General features: G+C 43.4%; 1 protein-coding gene and 1 long non-coding RNA gene across 5 annotated transcripts in view; one reads left to right on the forward strand and one right to left on the reverse strand.

The window, feature by feature from the left end:
* The window catches only part of GLP2R (glucagon like peptide 2 receptor), a 39023-nt gene that overhangs the window by 3536 nt on the left and 17224 nt on the right, over positions 1 to 18263 (forward strand). For 2 of the 4 annotated variants that reach the window (XM_081897929.1, XM_081897928.1), the window contains exon 2: positions 5243 to 5578. The exons of 1 other annotated variant lie outside the window; for it this stretch is intronic. In XM_081897929.1, the coding sequence (XP_081754055.1) occupies positions 5510 to 5578 (69 nt within the window). In that variant the 5' untranslated portion in view covers positions 5243 to 5509. Of the gene's footprint in view, positions 1 to 5242; positions 5579 to 14833; positions 14973 to 18263 lie in introns of those variants that run through there. One more of the 4 variants, XM_081897930.1, reaches the window with a different exon arrangement.
* On the reverse strand, positions 11731 to 12948 carry LOC309362513. Its single transcript, XR_014164990.1, has 2 exons — positions 12878 to 12948; positions 11731 to 12355 (listed from the first exon to the last, which is right to left on the reverse strand). It is a non-coding gene; the product is annotated as an uncharacterized lncRNA (long non-coding RNA).

The raw sequence follows: 18263 nt of genomic DNA on the forward strand, positions 1-18263 counted from the left end.
ATCTTGGGCCTGCCCCTAGGCCACTTCACTTTCATTATTGGAGTGGGGCTAAGGGGAAATGGCTGCTCGGTGATTTCGCTCCCCTCTCCATGTGCTCCATTTGACATTAAAGGCCAGCCCTCCGACCTCTCCATCTTATGGTTTGTATGGCCCATTTAGCCCTTTAAAAGGTTATATTCAGTTTCTTGGCAGAGCTTTTAACACAGGTCTGCAGCAGGGGGTGCAATTAATTCAGTGTGCCTCCATGTAATGCATTGCAAACAAAGCCACAAAAGTAACCCAGGCATATATTTGTTAACCATGAGTGGCTAATTACTCCAATTAGGACAAACCCCCCAAAACTTTGCCCCTCCCCCACTTGGTCACCTGGAATTTATTTTTACTCACCACTGGTGAACAGGAAGTAGCTAAATAGAAGCCTGAATTATGTTCATGTGACAATTCTACTCAGGTCTGGGATCACTTGATTTTCTCACAATGCTGAAGCTGGGCAGTGTCAGAGAAAAATTGAAATCCTCTGTAAAGGTGAGAATATACTTTAATAAATAAACCTAATTTAAACAATAAACCTAATCTCTCCCCTCTTTCCCACATACAATTGGGTGTTCAGCACTTGTGGGAAATGGAAGGCTGGTACATCATCCTCATCCCTCATATGTGCCAAGGAAAGAGCCATTATGACTGATAAGGGAATCCATTCATGAGCAAATCCTGCACCTCTCATACACTGGATCAAGGCTCGTTTTCATTCTGAAGAACCTTTTTGTATAACTCAAAAACCTACTACTGGCCAAGGTGGATGTCCACTGAAAAACAGAAAGTCTCAATTGTTTAACTTTGGGACCCAAAGAATTACCCCTCTAAAAGATCTGGTAGAATTCATGGTTCAAGAGCCATTTAATGACAAAATGTCTGGAGGGGGTAATTCCATGACTATTGTAGCAAAAGCAACATGTTTGTGGAACCTTAAAGCCACAACAGATTCTATTCATTTTTAAGATGCCACAAGATATTTTTTTTTGTGGTTTTCAGATGAAGAGGTCGCTGCAGTATGGGTGATCTTCAGTTGACAAACAAAGATAAATCAAGGAAGATAGTGAGCTATTGCCTTGGTTAGAAAAAGAGATTGTATCACACTTCTGTTTCTGTATGACTACATGGTACTCGAAAGAAGTATGTGAGATCTTGTATACCCTTGATGTTCTTAGGCAGGGACCAGTGGCCTCCCAGCTGGTGTTGGGTTCTAACTCCCATCATTCCCAGCTGGCATGGCCGGTGGTTAGGATGTGGTCCAACAACACCTGGAGGGTCACAGGTTCCCATCCCTGATCCTAGCCATCTGTGCAGAGAGCATTCAGCATCGTGGAAGTGCTATTAAGGTCTAGAGCATCTCACCCAAGCTATTGTGTTGTGGGAGTGGGGGGAACTGTGTGCCCTTCTCTGTGTGTCCTAGAGAAGTTGGACTGGCTTCCTCCTTGCTGTCCTTTTTCTATTCCAGCAGGCCTTTGGGAACCAAATGTTTCTGAGGAAAGAGCTGGTGCTGTGATGTTTTTATTGTGGATCTTTTAATATTACTTTAATTCTATTGGGGTTCAATGACATTTTGATTGTCTTTTCTACAGTTTTAGCTTGTTTAATTTGTGTAAGCCACATTGAATCCCAAACTGAGGGGAAAGGAGGGATATAAATAAATACTAGAATAATAACAATCTCACTGTAGATCTATTGCCAATGCCGATCACACGAATACCCCTGCCTCCCAGTGGGTTATGCAGATTACACAGCAACCGGCTGTGTTTGGCTGCTGCTTTCCCCTTCCCCTTCGCCAAACCAAGGAAACATGTCCCAGACCTGTGGAACATATGAATTCAACATTCAATATAGAGGCTTGCGGCAGTGTACAGCATGAGATAAATGACACTCCTGTTCTCTGTACTGATTTACCAAACACATATTCCAGAACATTTGAGAAATGAGGCACAGGCATATCTGATACAATTCCCCTGCACACAATTCTTCAGCCTCCTTTAATGTGCCTTTAAAAATCCTCCTTCCTAATGCTAACAACTCTTTCTAATTGCAGTTCATTTTATGCCTGTGCTTCTCTGTGTCTTCCCTGAGATTCCTTATCGTTACAAAACTCCTGGTGGTGCCACATTAGTCTCTTTCTACCCCCCCTTCCCTTTCTTTCACTGCACAAAAGCATGCTCACTTTTGCATCTTTAACATAGACTCATTAAGACAATGCTTTCCGTGGGTGCATTTTCATTTAGTTTTCCTAACCATCAGCCAGGTTGGCAACCCTACAAGACATAAAGTACCTCTGCCCTGGTTACACCTTGTAGAACGTGTCCACCAACCAAGTGGCGAGTGACAAGATGGATCGCCTTATGCTGATTTCCAGTTACTCCCAAATTATGTCAGGAAAAGATGTGAGCATAAGCACCCATGTTACTTTTCCTGCCTCAGGCCAAGATGTCTTTCCAGTAAGACATTTTAAGATAGAGAAAAGGAAGTGGGTAGCTGGGTTTTAGGTGCTCTTCCTGGTCACCCTCAGGGGCATACCTAGGGGTTGGTTAGGTTGGCCCCTGCCAAGGGTGCAGGCTGAGGGCTGCGCAAAAATCATGCCTCTCCCCTCTGGCTCATGAGGCTGAGGGCTGCAGGTTGCCTACAGATGCCTAGATTGTCTTCCTTCACTGTCCTTATTTAAGTAATGAGGTGAAAGCGAGAGCTTCCAGTTCTAAACCACAGGACCATCGATGGCCGGGCCTGACCTACCCCACAGAAGGACATATAAACCAGCTGGAATAGGGAAATGTAGTGCTTCCTACAAATTTGTTAGTTTTTATTAAAATATTATTCTTTTATTGTATTTTATTTTGGGTGTTCCTTTTCGGAGAAGGGGGACCTTATTTGGGGGAACTGCTCTATGCCCCCCCCGACCACCTTAATCTGGCCTTTTGAAATTCAAACGCTGCTCATTTAGAGACTTTGTTCATGTCCGCTTTCCTTATTACATTGTTCCCACGCCTTCCCTTTCTTTTGAAAACTCGTGTAATGAATGTTTTCTCCCCATTTGCCAATCAGCCTCCATTTTCAACCAATTCCACCCTATTAGTCAAGATCAGTGCAAAAATAGCTGCTACCTAATTATTTCCCCCACCTTTTGGAGTCAGGAGTTAAGGCTGTGACACATATCAAGAGCTTGCAGAACATACTGTGCTTCATTAGACTTCCCACAGATATAGGGGGACTAATTCGTAGGGCAGAGTTCTCTACCGAACTTTCTACACTTTGTTGCACTCGCCAAAACCCAAATCTCATCAGACTACATTATACAAATTACCCAACGTTTGCATAGATACACTTGATTTGCAAAATTTAAGAGTACTTAAATGTTATTTTTGGAAACTAGCAATGTTTATTCAGCAGGGTTCTATACACCTGCCTGGCAGGGCTTCTTAACGAAGGCCTGCAGCTGGGCTTTCTGCTAATAGTCCAAGGAAAGTGGTGTGTGCAGCAGTTCGATGGTGGGGAGCAATTCAGTGGCTGTCTGCCATTAAGGCTGGAGTGAGGAAGACAGAACCTCTGACTCTGATCATACTTGGGATCATGCTGGTCTGTGGAATAAATTGATAGAAAACAGTCACTATGCAATGGATGATGGACTTGTGCTGAAGGCCAAACTCTACTTCAGCAGCTTTAGGGTGGGACAACTTTGTGCAGAGAAGCAATGGGATGGATTCTTTTGGACAATATTCTAAATCTTCAAAAAAAAAACACCAAAAAACACACCAGCTCCCCACTTCAAGTTCCATGTTTAGGTTTGCAGGAAAGTTTGCTGGTCTGGAACACAGCATGAGCAACAGCACCTTTAATGAGCATGATTTGGAGCTGAAAATTGGCCTGTGGGTATAATCTCTCCCCCCCCCAAAAAAAACCTTCTATGCTCTAAATCACTCCCTCCTGAAGCTACTTTTCAATAAGCAAAGTGGCCATCAAGCTTCAAACACACACGTGTTGTATGTCTAGTTTGACTCTTGGGTTATCTTCTTTGACAGCCTCTAGCAGATCATGGGTGCTTGTCTTTGAGAACTGGTAAATATACTGTCCTTTAGACTCATCTCTATAGATGAACCCATGTCAGATTTCTTAAATGTGCTGGAAGACCACAGTGGCAAATGCAGATTTCACTCGGACACCAACAGCTCTGCATCTGTGAGCAATCAGTGTATGGGTTGGGTGCCCACTGTACTGTGTGGATTTGTTTGTGCTCTGAAGTGCAGCCAGTAAATGGTAAATTGAACTGCAGACCCATGCTAATGCAAAAAAAGAGCTCAGGGGTGGGAAACCATTGGACACACTGGCTTAGGGCTGATGGGAGTTGGAGTCTAATAACCCCTGGAGGGTCAAAGGTCTCCTAGTTCTGCCCAAAGTCTTTCGGATTTGCAAGACTTACACACAAGTGTAGAACCAACAATCCAAATCACAGCATTGTGATCAAAGAGTATTTTCTGCAAGGTTATCCATCGTGAACTCAGATCCTTTTCTTTGTCACTACTTTCCAGGATATATATTGTAAATATATTTTTAAAATAACTATAATAAGCTTCCTGGTTTCCAGTTAGTATACATTGATGGCCATAAATCCTTGCCTGCTGCATTCAGGTCTTTCAACCAGGATGTTTAATCACCTTCAGCATTCTTGGGACAAGCCAATTGTAAACAATCAGATGTAGGAAAAACCTCCCTGTAGACTGAGCTGCTCTAATATAAGAAAGTTAACAAGTCCACAGGATTGATTCCTATATATTCTTCTCATTCAGCCCCAAGCGGGTTGGAGAGAGTGGGAGGGCTTAATTTCCTCTTGCTGACATATTTCAAGTCTCTCTCCAGTCACCTCGGGGCGGCAGAGCTAAAGAATATCGCTCAGCTGCCTGCATATTGGCAGCTGTTCAGGAAATGGCCTGTCAGATTGCTGCAGAAATAGGCTTTCCATGCTCATATTTGCTCCAGGACCACCTTTTCATCAACCGTCTTCTAGATAAAGTTTCCCAGTGACACAAGTCCTTTCCAAATCAATGGGCACTTAGGAGTGTCATGAGAACAGAACTCCAATCCTGAGTCCTTCGTGATGCTTTTCTTATTCCTCATTGGCTGAGAGGATCGGCAACAAAAAGCAGATGTGCTTGTAAAGTTTATACTAAATTCTCACTGCCCCCCTTTTTTTCTTTCAACACAGAAGAAGCAAAAGGAAACCAGATTCTAAGAACTCTGCAGGTTGGAGCAGATTGATTATCTGTTGCTTTTTGCTGACATTCAGGAACTTATTCTAATGGGTAAAGAGTCACTCTTTGAAAGTGGAGATATTTTCAAAGAACACAGCGGGTGTGACCGAGATTGCTAAAGGAGATCACAAGCTAACTGGGTTGCAAGAGTCAGTGACTTCCTTGAGTATACAAATTTGCCACCCTGGATCACACTGGAACACCCAGTATTCTTCTGCACCATGAAGCTGTACTCTGGGACTTGTCCCACACCCGTCTTTGCAATCACAATGCTGTTTCTGATTAAACAGGTAAGAAAATCTGCCGTTTTAGCAATGATACATTTTAAAACATAAATGTTCCATTGGGCTGACATCTCTGCATACGCAAAACAGTGCGGCATGTTCACGAGCGGAGCTTATTTAACGGTATGTTGTGCAGCATGTAACTTCTTGTTTTTATAAGACTTTGCACGGCAAGTTCTTTACCTCTTCCCTGCCGGCTATTGCTTTTCCTGTACAATTGCAATTGGAGACACTATATGTGTGATTTCAGATTTTCCAGACCAGGCTTCATTTATTTCAGCACAGGTTTATTTTTTAAATGTTGTCCATTTCCAACTTGTTCATTTCACTTTTGCTATCCTCCCCGCCCCCTTCTACCACCTATACATCTTGGGCTTCACAGAGGAGACATGAGAAACAGTGTCTATAAACATATCTTTTTGTGTCCACTGCTAAAACCTTCATAGATGCTCTAAAAACCTATTAAAAGTCTGCTGTATTCCATAGCTTCAACAAATGCATAGCATCAGCATATGCGTGCGGAACATTTAACTGTTGGCTTATTTTACCACTTAATCAGACCTCTATTCTCCCTCTAGATGTACATTTTCCACTCATGTTGCTGCTTAAGTGTCATGCCTTAAACCACCTTCTGGATAGCAGTCTCATTCAGATAACTTTGTGCCTCCAGTCTGCAAATTTTGAAAAGCCATATTTTCATGGAGAACCAAGTGAATTCGTCACCCGTTGACTCAAAAGGCTAGATTTCAGTCAGCTCTGTTGCCTTTTGAAAGACTTTCAGCATGGATGATGTAATTACAAAACATCTCTTGGTTTATGCAAGGTGCTTTAAGATACACACACACACACACACACACACACACAGAGAGAGAGAGAGAGAGAGAGAGAGAGAGAGAGAGAGAGAGAGAGGGATTGTCAATTAGTGTTCCTAGGTAGGGAAGGACCATCATATTTATATCATTTGTTCTGTTGAGCTACTAGCTGATTAGAAGCAAGGCAGACAACAGGCTTAACAAAGAGGTGAGTTCTGTGAGTCATAGTCCTGGCAAATGTGGCATTTGTGATCTGAGATAGGGTGTAATGGCTGCCATGCCAATCCAAGATTACCTGTAGATGCTCCCTGGTGTCACAAGTTAACCCAAGGTGTTTATTCTGATGCAGCAGCATGGGCACTGCTACACAGGCAAAACAAGAGCCACTATAACCCGACTTCCACATATTGACTGGAACATCCATGCAGTGCTGGCTTCACCATGAGGCAGAGTGAGGCAGCCGCCTTAGGTGGCAGATGATAGTGGCAGGAAAGTGGATAGAGTTTGTCATCGCATGAAGCCTCCATTGTAAGAGCCCCATAAGTTAGTCTGCTGCCCACAGGTGCAGTGGAGGATGCTCTCCCGTTGTTGCCCGTGTCAAAGTAAGATGCAGCTGCCAGTCTGCTCAGCTTTTGTATCTAGAATGTTACGGTGGTGGGGAGTGTCATGTTGTCCTCTGCCTCAGGCAGTAAAATGTAATGTGCAGGCCCCTGACCCCAGCATGGATGTATGCGAAAATGGAGGATATGCACAGTATGCTTAGAAACTGCACATGTTTGAATACATAAATTATGAGCTGTGGGTGAAGACTGGGCATGGCCCGCAAGCACAGTTCTTGATCCATCATGCTCTGTGCATATATTGCCCCGACTTTGACCACCTGCACAGGGCTAATGAGTCTTCTCAAGTTTTAGCGGGCAGCTAACAAGGCCAACTAAAACATAGATGACACAGAAGTAAGTGATCAGTAGTTGTCAGAAGAGTTAATTCCTCCTCCTCCTCCTCTTCTCCTTCTCCTCCTTCTCCTCCTTCTTTAAAAAAGCAATTTATCCCCAGGTAATAACACCTTCATATTAGCTGTGAATTTGTGTTTTGTGCTCACAAGAGAACCCCTTGGCTGAAGTGGATAGATCTGGACTCAGAAAGCACTGAATGCCCCAAGCCAGACTCACTGCAATAGATGTACTCATTTTATATGGGGAAGGGAGGACAACAATATGGGGAGGGAAATGCCAGCCAGGACCCACAGCCTTTGGTTGCTGCTGTTTCAGCATTGCCCCATCACTTTGTGACACTTTTCCTCATCCTTGTTTTTTTTAAAAGAAGTGTAGCTGGAGGCTGTGCTAGAGTACTCATATACTCCTCTCTCTCTCTCTCTCTCTCTCTCTCTCTCTCTCTCTCTCTCTCTCTCTCTCTCTCTCTCTCTCTCTCTCTCTGTGTGTGTGTGTGATGCTCTGAGCAGCCAAGCCCCCTGCAGCCTAGTTCTCATGCCGTACAGGAAGAAGAACCTGACCACATCTCTTGCAAGGGTACCGAAGAGCGCACTGCTTCTCAGGGTCAGGCTAGGGTTGCTCCAGTGCTAAGAATAGCATGAGCAGCAGTGCTATTTACTTTTGTCGCCCAGAAAGGCCCCTTGAATATTCTGAAGTCACTATTCTGGATTGGGATTCAATCACACAGTGTTAAATTGAGGTCATGCAGATTGTGCAGCAAACCTGCTTTGGGGGGAGGGGAGTCAGACTTTTTGCAGCAAGGAAGGTGACAAGAAAATGCAACGGAAAGTGTGGAGTGACACTTGCTTTGGTGCAATGTCATCTGGCGTCCCAGCAACCAAATAGGGATGCGTGTTCAGTAAACCGTTCATCTGGAAGCGCCCTCAGTACTTGTTCTTCTCTGCCTTTGACCTCAAGAAATCTTTACTGTGAATCACATTGAGACGGTTGTTTAGAAGGTGATTCATAAATCAGTGGTGGTGGTGATAGTCATAATCACAATAATTAATATAAGAGAAATTGCTTCCTTGCCAGCAGGCTCCTTCTGCACCCCCAGGCTATAGCACTAGACATTTAACTGAAGCTTCAGAGCTGGGCCATAGTCAGGACTGAAAATATTGCTGTAGGGAGGATGGCTGGTGGAGAAACTAGCCTCTGTAGGCAGCAGAGCCAGAGGAACAAGAAGACGGAAGAGAAAAGGCTGCATCTAATTGCGTAAAAATCTTTTAAAATGAAGTGAATGGGTTCCCCCTCCTGCGAGATTTTTGTTTCCCATTCTTACGGTGTGTTTTTTGTTAATACAGAAACCCTCTTGAAGCTGGCATGGGATTGCCAGATTGTGATGTGGAGAGCCCTCCTTTATTTTGGATTTGCTTCAGAATTGGAAGACTAGGGCAGTAACCACTTCCCCTTTATATCTGCTGTCGAGCCCCCTATCTTTCTGCAGGGTGGTACATATGGATGGAGCAGAAATTTGATGCCATTCGCATTTGCACCACCTGATTTGCACTTTTTGGGGGGGCGGGGAATCGCTCTTCTCTGAATTTTGCAATGCATTTCCCCAACCAAGGGATGTGTACAAAACAGATGTACTAGGGTATAAAAATGCACAAAAATGCAAAGATAACAAACAAAAATGTGCTGTGTTCAGAAAAAAAAAATGCTTCACAAAAATGTGTATATCAGGAGAAAGTGGCACTAAAATGCTGATGAATTTTCAAAAGGGCTTTTTTTTAAAAAAAAGAAAATCAGAAACTGATGTGGAAATGTGCAGAGCTGAACTTAAGATTGGAAAATGAGAGAATGAGAAATGGGCACGTTCTCCTATCCCTCGTGGCACATGTGGACAGGTGAGAGAAGCGGATAACAGCACCAAGGGAGGGAGGAGTAGAATTCAGCAACACATTTCAAAAGGTAAAAGGAGAATCTCCAGGTTGCAACCTGGCAAGTAAGGACATTTCTCTGTGTTAAAATAAAACAAAGGAATAGAGAGCAGCCATGTTTTAAAAGGCAGGGAAAGCGATTACCGGGGAAGAATGTTTAGCACAGTGGTGGGGAATCTCCAGATGTTTCTGGACTAGTTTTAAAATGAAATATTATATTTAACATATACTGAGTATGAAGAAACTTAGGATGAGTGATAAACTATATGTGGATAAGGCTGTTACCCGTCATTTTCCACCTAACCTTTTTTGACAAATGATTACCTAAACATTCAATTTATAAATTTACTCCATCTGTAAATACTTAAATTTTATATATTGAGCCACCATTTATGAAGAACTTCTCTAGCATTTTCTAATAATAATAATAATAATAATAATTAATAATAATAATATATTTATACAATCTGGCTAATATTTAGTTGTTTATCAGGTTTACTTTCCATTACTTTGTATGCCAAATCCTAGCTATTGCAATGATGTGTAATGCCTGATTTTGATGTTCTGGTCTTATGCAAGTCTTTTAAATAATTCCATAGGCACAAAGGGGGTGGGGACTTCATATTTGAAGGTCTTGGTGAGAACAGCATTACTATTTGCCATATCTGAAGGGCCAAGAGTTTCCCAGCCCTGGTTTAAAAGGTAAAATGGAAGAGGGGAGAAGGTTAAGGAGCCTACCCCCCCCATGTTTGTTTGTTTGTTGCAAACTGCTTCAAACTGGAGTCTCCACAGCATCCACAAGGGGGAGGGGAAAATTTGCCCCACTGAATAACCCCCAGATTCCCAGCTTTAAAAAGCCCACATGGTAAATTTTAAACATACTTAGAACCTGAGATATGAGGCAAAATGGGCAGATGATTGCCCAGTTTCAGCTAACCAGTTCTGCTAGTAGAAGCCCATATAAGGACTTATGTTAGTACAACTGGGTTTTCCGCCCCTCTCCCCATCCCCATGCACCCCCAAATTGGCTTAGGGGGGAGTGGGAGAAACTACAGAACAGCACATGAATGGAAGGGGAAGTTGTTCCATTAGCCATGCAAAAATGTTTGTGCTGACAGAGCAATCTCCCTAGTGCTACATCAAATTATCCCCACCATTCTTCCAATTATTTGGAGGAATTAACCTGTTCCTTGCGTTCAGTGGAAAAATTCTTGCCAGTGCCCATTTGCACTGGTGGGATAGAGTTAAGGAGCCTCTCCCTCCCCCCACCCACCCACAGAAGGGCCTCTACAGCCACATTTTCCAAAAAGTTTAATTGTTTGCACTTTGTGAACACCCACGCACAGACACCGTCATGGAGAACACTACACATGGCCAATGAACATCCCATGCATCTTGACACTAAGCCCGAGGAGATGAAGAGCACCTGTAGGCTCACTCTTGATTTGCCCTTTCAAGGCTGCTTGCTATCCCCCTTGTTCATTTGAAAGCCAAACTGTTTTCAGAGCCCAGCGAGCTTTCCACAAAACAACTGCGTCATCCCCATTCCATGCCTCTTAAGACAAGGTTCATTGACCAACAAACCTCCTCTCATCGCTTACATTTGGAGAGGGGCGGGGAAGCAGAGAGGGGGAAAGAGTAGGTGGGAAAAATCCATTTGGTTCCTGTCCCTAAAAGAGAATTCCTCTCTCATGGCTTTTTTGTAAATAGTTTTATCTTGAATGATCATCAAGTGACTCTTTGTGCTCTCGACACTGGGCTCATTAATCGACCCTCTGCGTTATCGGTTTTCCTCTCTGATCAGTTCTCAAGATTTATATGCTGCCTGTTTTGGTGCAAGAGAGATTTATTTCTCTCCTTCAAATCTAGAGGTGCTGTGGCTTTTCTGACCCAGATGATGTGGCAGAAGACTTAAAACTGAAACAGCAGTGGGGGTTGTGGCTAGAAAATAGAGAAGCAGCCAGACTAGAGAATGGGAAACTGCGAAGCTTGTAGCACGTAGCAGAGACATAGGCTGCAAACACACAGTGCATTAAAGCACATTACTTTCCCACAGGATCCTGGGACCTGCAGTTTGTTAAGGGTCCTGGGGATTGTAGCTCTGGGAGGGGTAAACAAGACCTCCCAGGATTTTGGGGGGAAAGCCATGTGCTTTAAATGAATGGTTTGTATGCAGCCATATTCAAGCTGACCTTTTTGGCTACAACATCCAGACTAGTTTTTTTAATAATGGGGGTATTTTCCCTAGTCCTCCATTCCTACCACCCACTATTTCATCTTGCCTGGTGAAGGCTTTCAGAGAACTCAAAAGCTTGCTGCTGTTTTGTGACAGTTTGGTGTGTCCTAATGCAGGCCTTGCCCAGCTGTGGGTTTTGATGTCCGGGAAAGGATGGCTTTGGTTCAGAGAGTCTGGGAGAAGGAAGAGAGTCAGAAAGAGTGTTGGGACATGATGAAGGATGGAGACAGAAAGCTGCTGAGGGTTGGCTCGTTTTAATGCCTGAGGAAGATCATTTAAATTGAATGCACACGTCCACTCATTCACACAGGGCACAAACTGCTGGACACTTTTTCTGCGCAAATCCCACTGGACTGCACAAGAGCATAGCAGGAGAGTGTGTTTCTGCCAAACGGAGGGCACAGAATGATCAAGTTGCAGACAGTTGGCCAAAGAGGTCAAAAGTTCACAGTGCGAAGCTCAGGGAATTGTTGGAAGGAAAACAGGAAAAGATAACTCTATTCATATTCTGTGCTTCTCTTGAAGAATTTAGCAACCAATCCTGGAACGAAGTTTCTTCCTCACTGAAGCTTAAGGGAAGCATTTTGTTCAGTGTCTCCCTGCCAGCGCAGGGACATTTGCCAAGCTGTTAACAGCTCGAGACATCGCACACATGTGGGAAGGGCATTAATTCAACTCTGTGACAAACATCTTTTTCCCTGGAACACTTCTCTGTATGGGCAGTCACTTTCAAGGCAGATTGCAAGGGTGGGCATCTGTTCAAAATGCTGACCCGGCCATTTGGGCAATTGTCCAAAAGTAACTCATCTTCCATTTTTGGTTAAGATCATCCCAAAGGTTCTCGTGGATACTTCCAATTCCTATATGGATGTAAAAAAAAAATATGTTTAGTATGAAAAAAATTAAATGACACATGCAATCAACACTGGCGACGTACTCCAGATCCCAGTTAAACCAAAGAATCAAAGGCCTTGTGTACGTCAACAGAAATAGTGGCACACCTGCTGTATAAACTGGCATGGTTGAACAGTCAATGCTAATCCTCAAAGGAACTTTAGTGCTTGAAGATCCTTTTCTTTTTATGGAGTTCTGGGGCCACTCCATGCTCCTAAACATGATTGCTATGCTCTGCCTCCACACTTGGAAGGAGTAATGCTTCTGAATACTAGTTGCTGGAAACCTCAGGAGGGGACAGTGCTCTTGTGTTCAGGTCCCAGAGGCATCTGATTGGCCACTATGAGAACAGGATGATGGACTATGTGGACCATTGGCCAGATCTAGCAGGGCTTTCTCACCTTCCCATGACTCCCCCTCCGCTCCAGACGTGTACACATACATGTGTGTGTGTGTGTTGGAGGGTGTCAGCTGTGAAGAGGCCATACCTGTATAATAGGGAACGGTAGTTCTTTGGGCAGGCAGACTAAGGATCTTTAACAACTTCACTCAGATGAAAATCTGCAGAATATTGTAGAGGAAAGCAAAAGCAGTTAAATTGGTTTAAAGAAGTAAATTGCATTAGATTGCAGACATCCCTTCCATCATCTTCAACTCAAGTACTTTTCCTTAACTGGGTTGCAACTCAGGCGGCTGCCCTCAAGCCAATTAATGACAATCAGTCATATTTCATTGTTTAAAACCAGAGGTTATGACACTTGGAGTCAGTGTGACAACAGAACGCTAATGGACCATTTTAACCAAAAACATCACTCATCCACCCTGCAGGACCGTTGCTGCCGCAAGATACAATTACATATTATATGGATGATAAATGACCAATTTCCATTCACTTTATTAAGTGGGGCCTTCTACCATCAAATTTGCGTCACGTCCTGACCATGCCAGTTTCAGGAAGTGTCAGTTGGTAGGCAGAAGTATCGTCACTCAAGTCAATCAATTTGATTTCCTTTTGATGCAGGAGAATTCAGCCCTTAAAACTGGATATCTTCCAACAATTTATAAGCATGCCTACTCAACAACATTAAAGTCTCACATCGAACATAACCAATCTATAGAAAGCACTTTATGATAATGGAAGTAGGAACAATGTTTGTAGTATTGTAACCTAAGAAAATCCTTAATAATTGGTCTGGTTTTTTAAAAAGCATAACTACTCCTCACATTTAAGTCTGTGCTTAACAGCAGTGGATGCTATCAGGGATGTCTGGGGGGTGGGAAATTTTGTAAGTTTATGAAAAATTGTTTATGTAGGAGGTAAAGGTAAAGGTACCCCTGCCCGTACGGGCCAGTCTTGACAGACTCTGGGGTTGTGCGCCCATCTCACTTAAGAGGCCAGGGGCCAGCGCTGTCCGGAGACACTTCCGGGTCACGTGGCCAGCGTGACATCGCTGCTCTGGCGAGCCAGAGCCGCACACGGAAACGCCGTTTACCTTCCCGCTGGTAAGCGGTCCCTATTTATCTACTTGCACCCGGAGGTGCTTTCGAACTGCTAGGTTGGCAGGCGCTGGGACCGAGCAGCGGGAGCGCACCCCGCCGCAGGGATTCGAACCGCCGACCTTTCGATCGGCAAGTCCTAGGTGCTGAGGCTTTAACCCACAGCGCCACCTGCGTCGTTTATGTAGGAACCCTAGACTAAAATTCCAAGGTTCTTTGAGGGGAAGCTGTGGCAGCTAAACCAGTTTATATTGATGATAAATACATCGCCTCAGAGTGCATGAGGCTTTTCTGCACTTTCACAAATCTACGTTTCCTAACTTTGTCCCCTTCAACAGACTAGACAGTTGGGAAATAAGTACCCATTTAAATATAAATCAGCTAGCGTGGTACCAAGTGAGGTTATATTGTTCTAGCTTGCAGTTTTAGAGGGTAGGCAAAAATGGGATGATGACTCTAATTTTGCAATTATCAAGTTACATAATCAAAATATTGCCTATGGCTTTAGAACCACTTTTTAGCATCACTTACAGCACACCTATGAATGATTACCTAGTCATATGTTCCATTAATCTCAAAGGGGCTTACTGCCTTGTAAGTTTGTTTAGGATTACAGCTTTAATCAACACTCCTGCATTTGTAAATTTTGGTTTACTGTTCTGGGAAGGGCTCTCATTCTGAACATGAGATTACTGTGAGTTCAAGTGGGCAGACTTACTAAGGGACAAACATCAGCAGGAGAGGGGAGGCACCAGTTGTTGAGAAAGAGGAATGTATATGTCTGAGGTCTCTGAATATTCTACCTTGCAACGGCAATGGAGCTGCCAGTAGAGAAGAGTTTCTATTATACGCCTGTCATTTCAGTAGACAGCAATGCCTCAGCAATAAGATAAAACCTGTCAACACACCAAAACTGCTTTGATCAGGAACAGAAGATGTCAAGTGCGTAACAGAAAAGATTCTGTCTCCCCCCAAAGAAGTCAGCAGTTAGCTTGGCTCTGCGCTGAAAAATAGAAGGGGAATGAAAGATAGAAAAGGTAAAACATGGGAGGAGGGCCAATATGAGAGAAAGAAGGAAAGAAAAATGTAAGTGGGAAGTTGTAGAGTTTTTGTGTGTGTGTTTTGATGTTTCACAGAGATTAAAGTTTATTGCCAAGGTCAGCATTTCTGTTTCACGTCATATTGAGGAAGGCGGTGCATATATTGCGTTTCTGCATGCTCAAGTGGTGGAAGGGACTTATATCAGGAATAGCAGTTTGTGAAACTAGTAAGTTTCAAGTCAAAGTTTATCAAAACTTCCTTGTCTGTCTTATGAGAGCAGTGGAGAGAATGTCAGTTTCCCCCCGTGACACAGAATCACATTCAGATGTGTCACATTTACATTTGTTTTTTTAAAATATTTTTTATTAAAGATTTTCCTTGTTTACAAAAGCACATGCATTGTCTCTTTCTTCAGGTTGTGTTTTCTACAGATCAGTCACATTTGTTGTAAGACATTGGAGTTATATGCAGTATAGATTTGGGGAAAAGGAAGAGGGATGGGAGAGAGGGGGTGGTAAAGCTTATGTTCTGTGTATGTGTGGGGCTTTGTGTCAGCGTCACTTGAGTAGGTTCTCTTTCTATTCGCTTGTTATGTTTCCCTGGTGGTGAGAGAGGTTGGGGTGGCCTAGGGTGTGGTTGATTTGTTTGTGCGTGGGGAGGGGGTTAAGTTAGCCACATTGAATTGTATGCTGCCAGTGGGTTCGTGTTGTTGTCTTGTTGGGCTGTGTATGTGATAAAGGGGAGCCATACCGGGGTGAAGGCATCTTCTTCTACAGTGGTACATTGGGTTAAAAACTTAATTTGTTCTGGAGGTCTGTTCTTAATCTGAAACTGTTCTTAACCTGAGGTACCGCACAATTTCTGTTCTCATCCTGAAGCAAAGTTCTTAACCTGAGGTACTATTTCTGGGTTAGCTGAGTCTGTAACCTGAAGCATCTGTAACCCGAGGTACCACTGTATTTGTGTCAGTTTCAGTCTATTGGTTAGCTGTTTAAGCCTGTTTCCCATACTACTTGATACCAGGGTTCCATGTTTAATCCTGACAGGTCCCCCCATTGTCTGGCTATGATGTCTCTGTCTGCTGAGAGTAGATGGGTTATGAGCTCTTTATAGTGTGAGTGGGCATTGTTATTTTAGAAAATGTTCAGTAGGGTCAATTCTGGGATGTCTTCTAGTACCTGTTTAGTTATTTTGCTTATTTCTTGTATGACTGCTGTCCAGAAGAGTTGGGTTTGGGGGCATTCCCACCACATGTGCCTGTGGAGGTGCATCCTCTCCAGCATTTTAGTGAGGTTCCTAGGCGTATCAGCGCCAGTTTCCATGGTGTTAGGTACCATCTGTAAGTGAGTTTCAGAGTGAGTTCTTTTCTTTTCGTGATATGGATTTAAAGGTAGGTTTAGACTACATTCTAGTCCATTGGGTGGAGTTAATTTCGTAGTCTAGGTCGTCCTCCCATTGTTTTTTGATTGCATCTAGGGGTTTTGTGGGGCTTTGGAGCAGTGTTTTGTATATTGTGGATACCATCCCCTTGCCATGACCTGCTGTTGTTAAGAGATGATTTTAGAAGGTGGTCAAGGGCCTGGTGGCTGTTGATTTTACTACTGGATTGTTTAGGAAGGCATGCAGTTGGTGGTGTGTTAGCCAGGGTATTTGGGTGTCCCCTAGTTTGTTTTGAATTTCTTGTGTCACTATGGGTTTGTTATTTTTGTAGAGGTCTGCTAGGCCATATAGGCCTTTGGCTTGCCAGGTTTTTATCTGGAGATTTTGTGCTGTGTGGTGGATAAGTGGGTGGTGAGCTAGTGGGATTAGTGGGGATGAGGTTGGGGTTGGGGACAGTTTGCCTGCTTCTTCCTTCCATGCTTTCAGCATGGTCTGTGTCTCTCCAAGTGTATCCATTGTTTTATCTTGTTTTCTAGAATGTATGGGATTACGTGGTGCACTTGGTTGGCGATGCAGTAGGAAATTGCTTTTCTCAGATTTCCCCCTTACAGAAAAATACAAGAATAGGAGAGATGTGAAAGAGAAGACTATAGGAGTGCATGCACAGACTAATTTTTTTTGTAGCATTTAAACTGGAGAAAATCGGTAGTGTTCAATTGCTGTTCTATATCTATGCTATACTAACAATACAATTCTGCACACGCTTTATTGTTGTTATTGTTGTTTAGTCGTTTAGTCGTGTCCGACTCTTCATGACCCCATGGACCAGAGCACGCCAGGCACTCCTGTCTTCCACTGCCTCCCGCAGTTTGGTTAAACTCATGTTCGTAGCTTCGAGAACACTGTCCAACCATCTCGTCCTCTGCCGTCCCCTTCTCCTTGTGCCTTCAATCTTTCCAGGGAGTATTCTCTTCTCATGAGGTGGCCAAAGTATTGGAGCCTTAGCTTCAGGATCTGTCCTTCCAAGGAGAAGTCAGGGCACAGTTTTTGTGGTGTAATGAGACTTCATGGTATGCCAATACTGCCAGAGGTCTAAAAGTAGGCTCCACTTATACCTGACATTTTGGCTTAGGTCTGGTGAATTACCTCTAGTTAGTATTTAGAAGATGATTTCAACTATCTAAATACAGCAGTTAGCAAAGCCACAGCGGATGCAATTATTTACAGTTGAGTTTGGGAGATCTTAGAAAACTGGATTTATATTAAGTGTCCTAAAAAATGTTCATTTTTCTTCTTCTTTTATGTTATTAAAATACATAATCAAGAATAAAACAAAACCATCACAGAAAACAGCTATGAAATATTGAAGCAGAAACAAAAAGGAGGCCAAAGACACCAGTAATACATTCCAGTCTTTCAATACATTCCAGAAATTATAACAAGTCTATAAACACCATTAATATGGATATCCCTTATGCCAATTCCATCTTCTGTCCTCTTCCACAGCATCCCTCACAACGAGAATCAGCCGTCACTTTCAGCTACTCTGACCTTCCCTCAACATAGTGCCCTCCAGATGTTTTGTACTCCCATCTGCTTCAGCCAACATGGCAAATGGTCAGGGATGATGGGAATTGTACTCCAAAAATATTTGGAGGTTACTAAGTTGGGCAAGGCTGAGTAGGTGGCTCTCAAAGGCAACTGGACTTGCCCTCCATGAATCTGCCTGTCAGTCGCCCCTTGAATTTCCAGCTACAGATGAGCACAAGTGGGAGAAGACTCCTGCTTGTAGGATTTCTATAAACATGTGGTTCGCCACTGTGTGAAGCATGATGCTGGGCTAGATCAGTGTTTGATCTGATTGAGCATGCCTCTTCTTATGTTCCCACCACACCAGAACCCATTCTCAGTATGGAGGTATGCAAGAACCGGAAGGAATGATTAAAGAGTGCAGGG

This window comes from Podarcis melisellensis (genome assembly GCF_964234715.1).
Source record: "Podarcis melisellensis genome assembly, chromosome: 2".
Taxonomy (NCBI): domain Eukaryota; kingdom Metazoa; phylum Chordata; class Lepidosauria; order Squamata; family Lacertidae; genus Podarcis; species Podarcis melisellensis.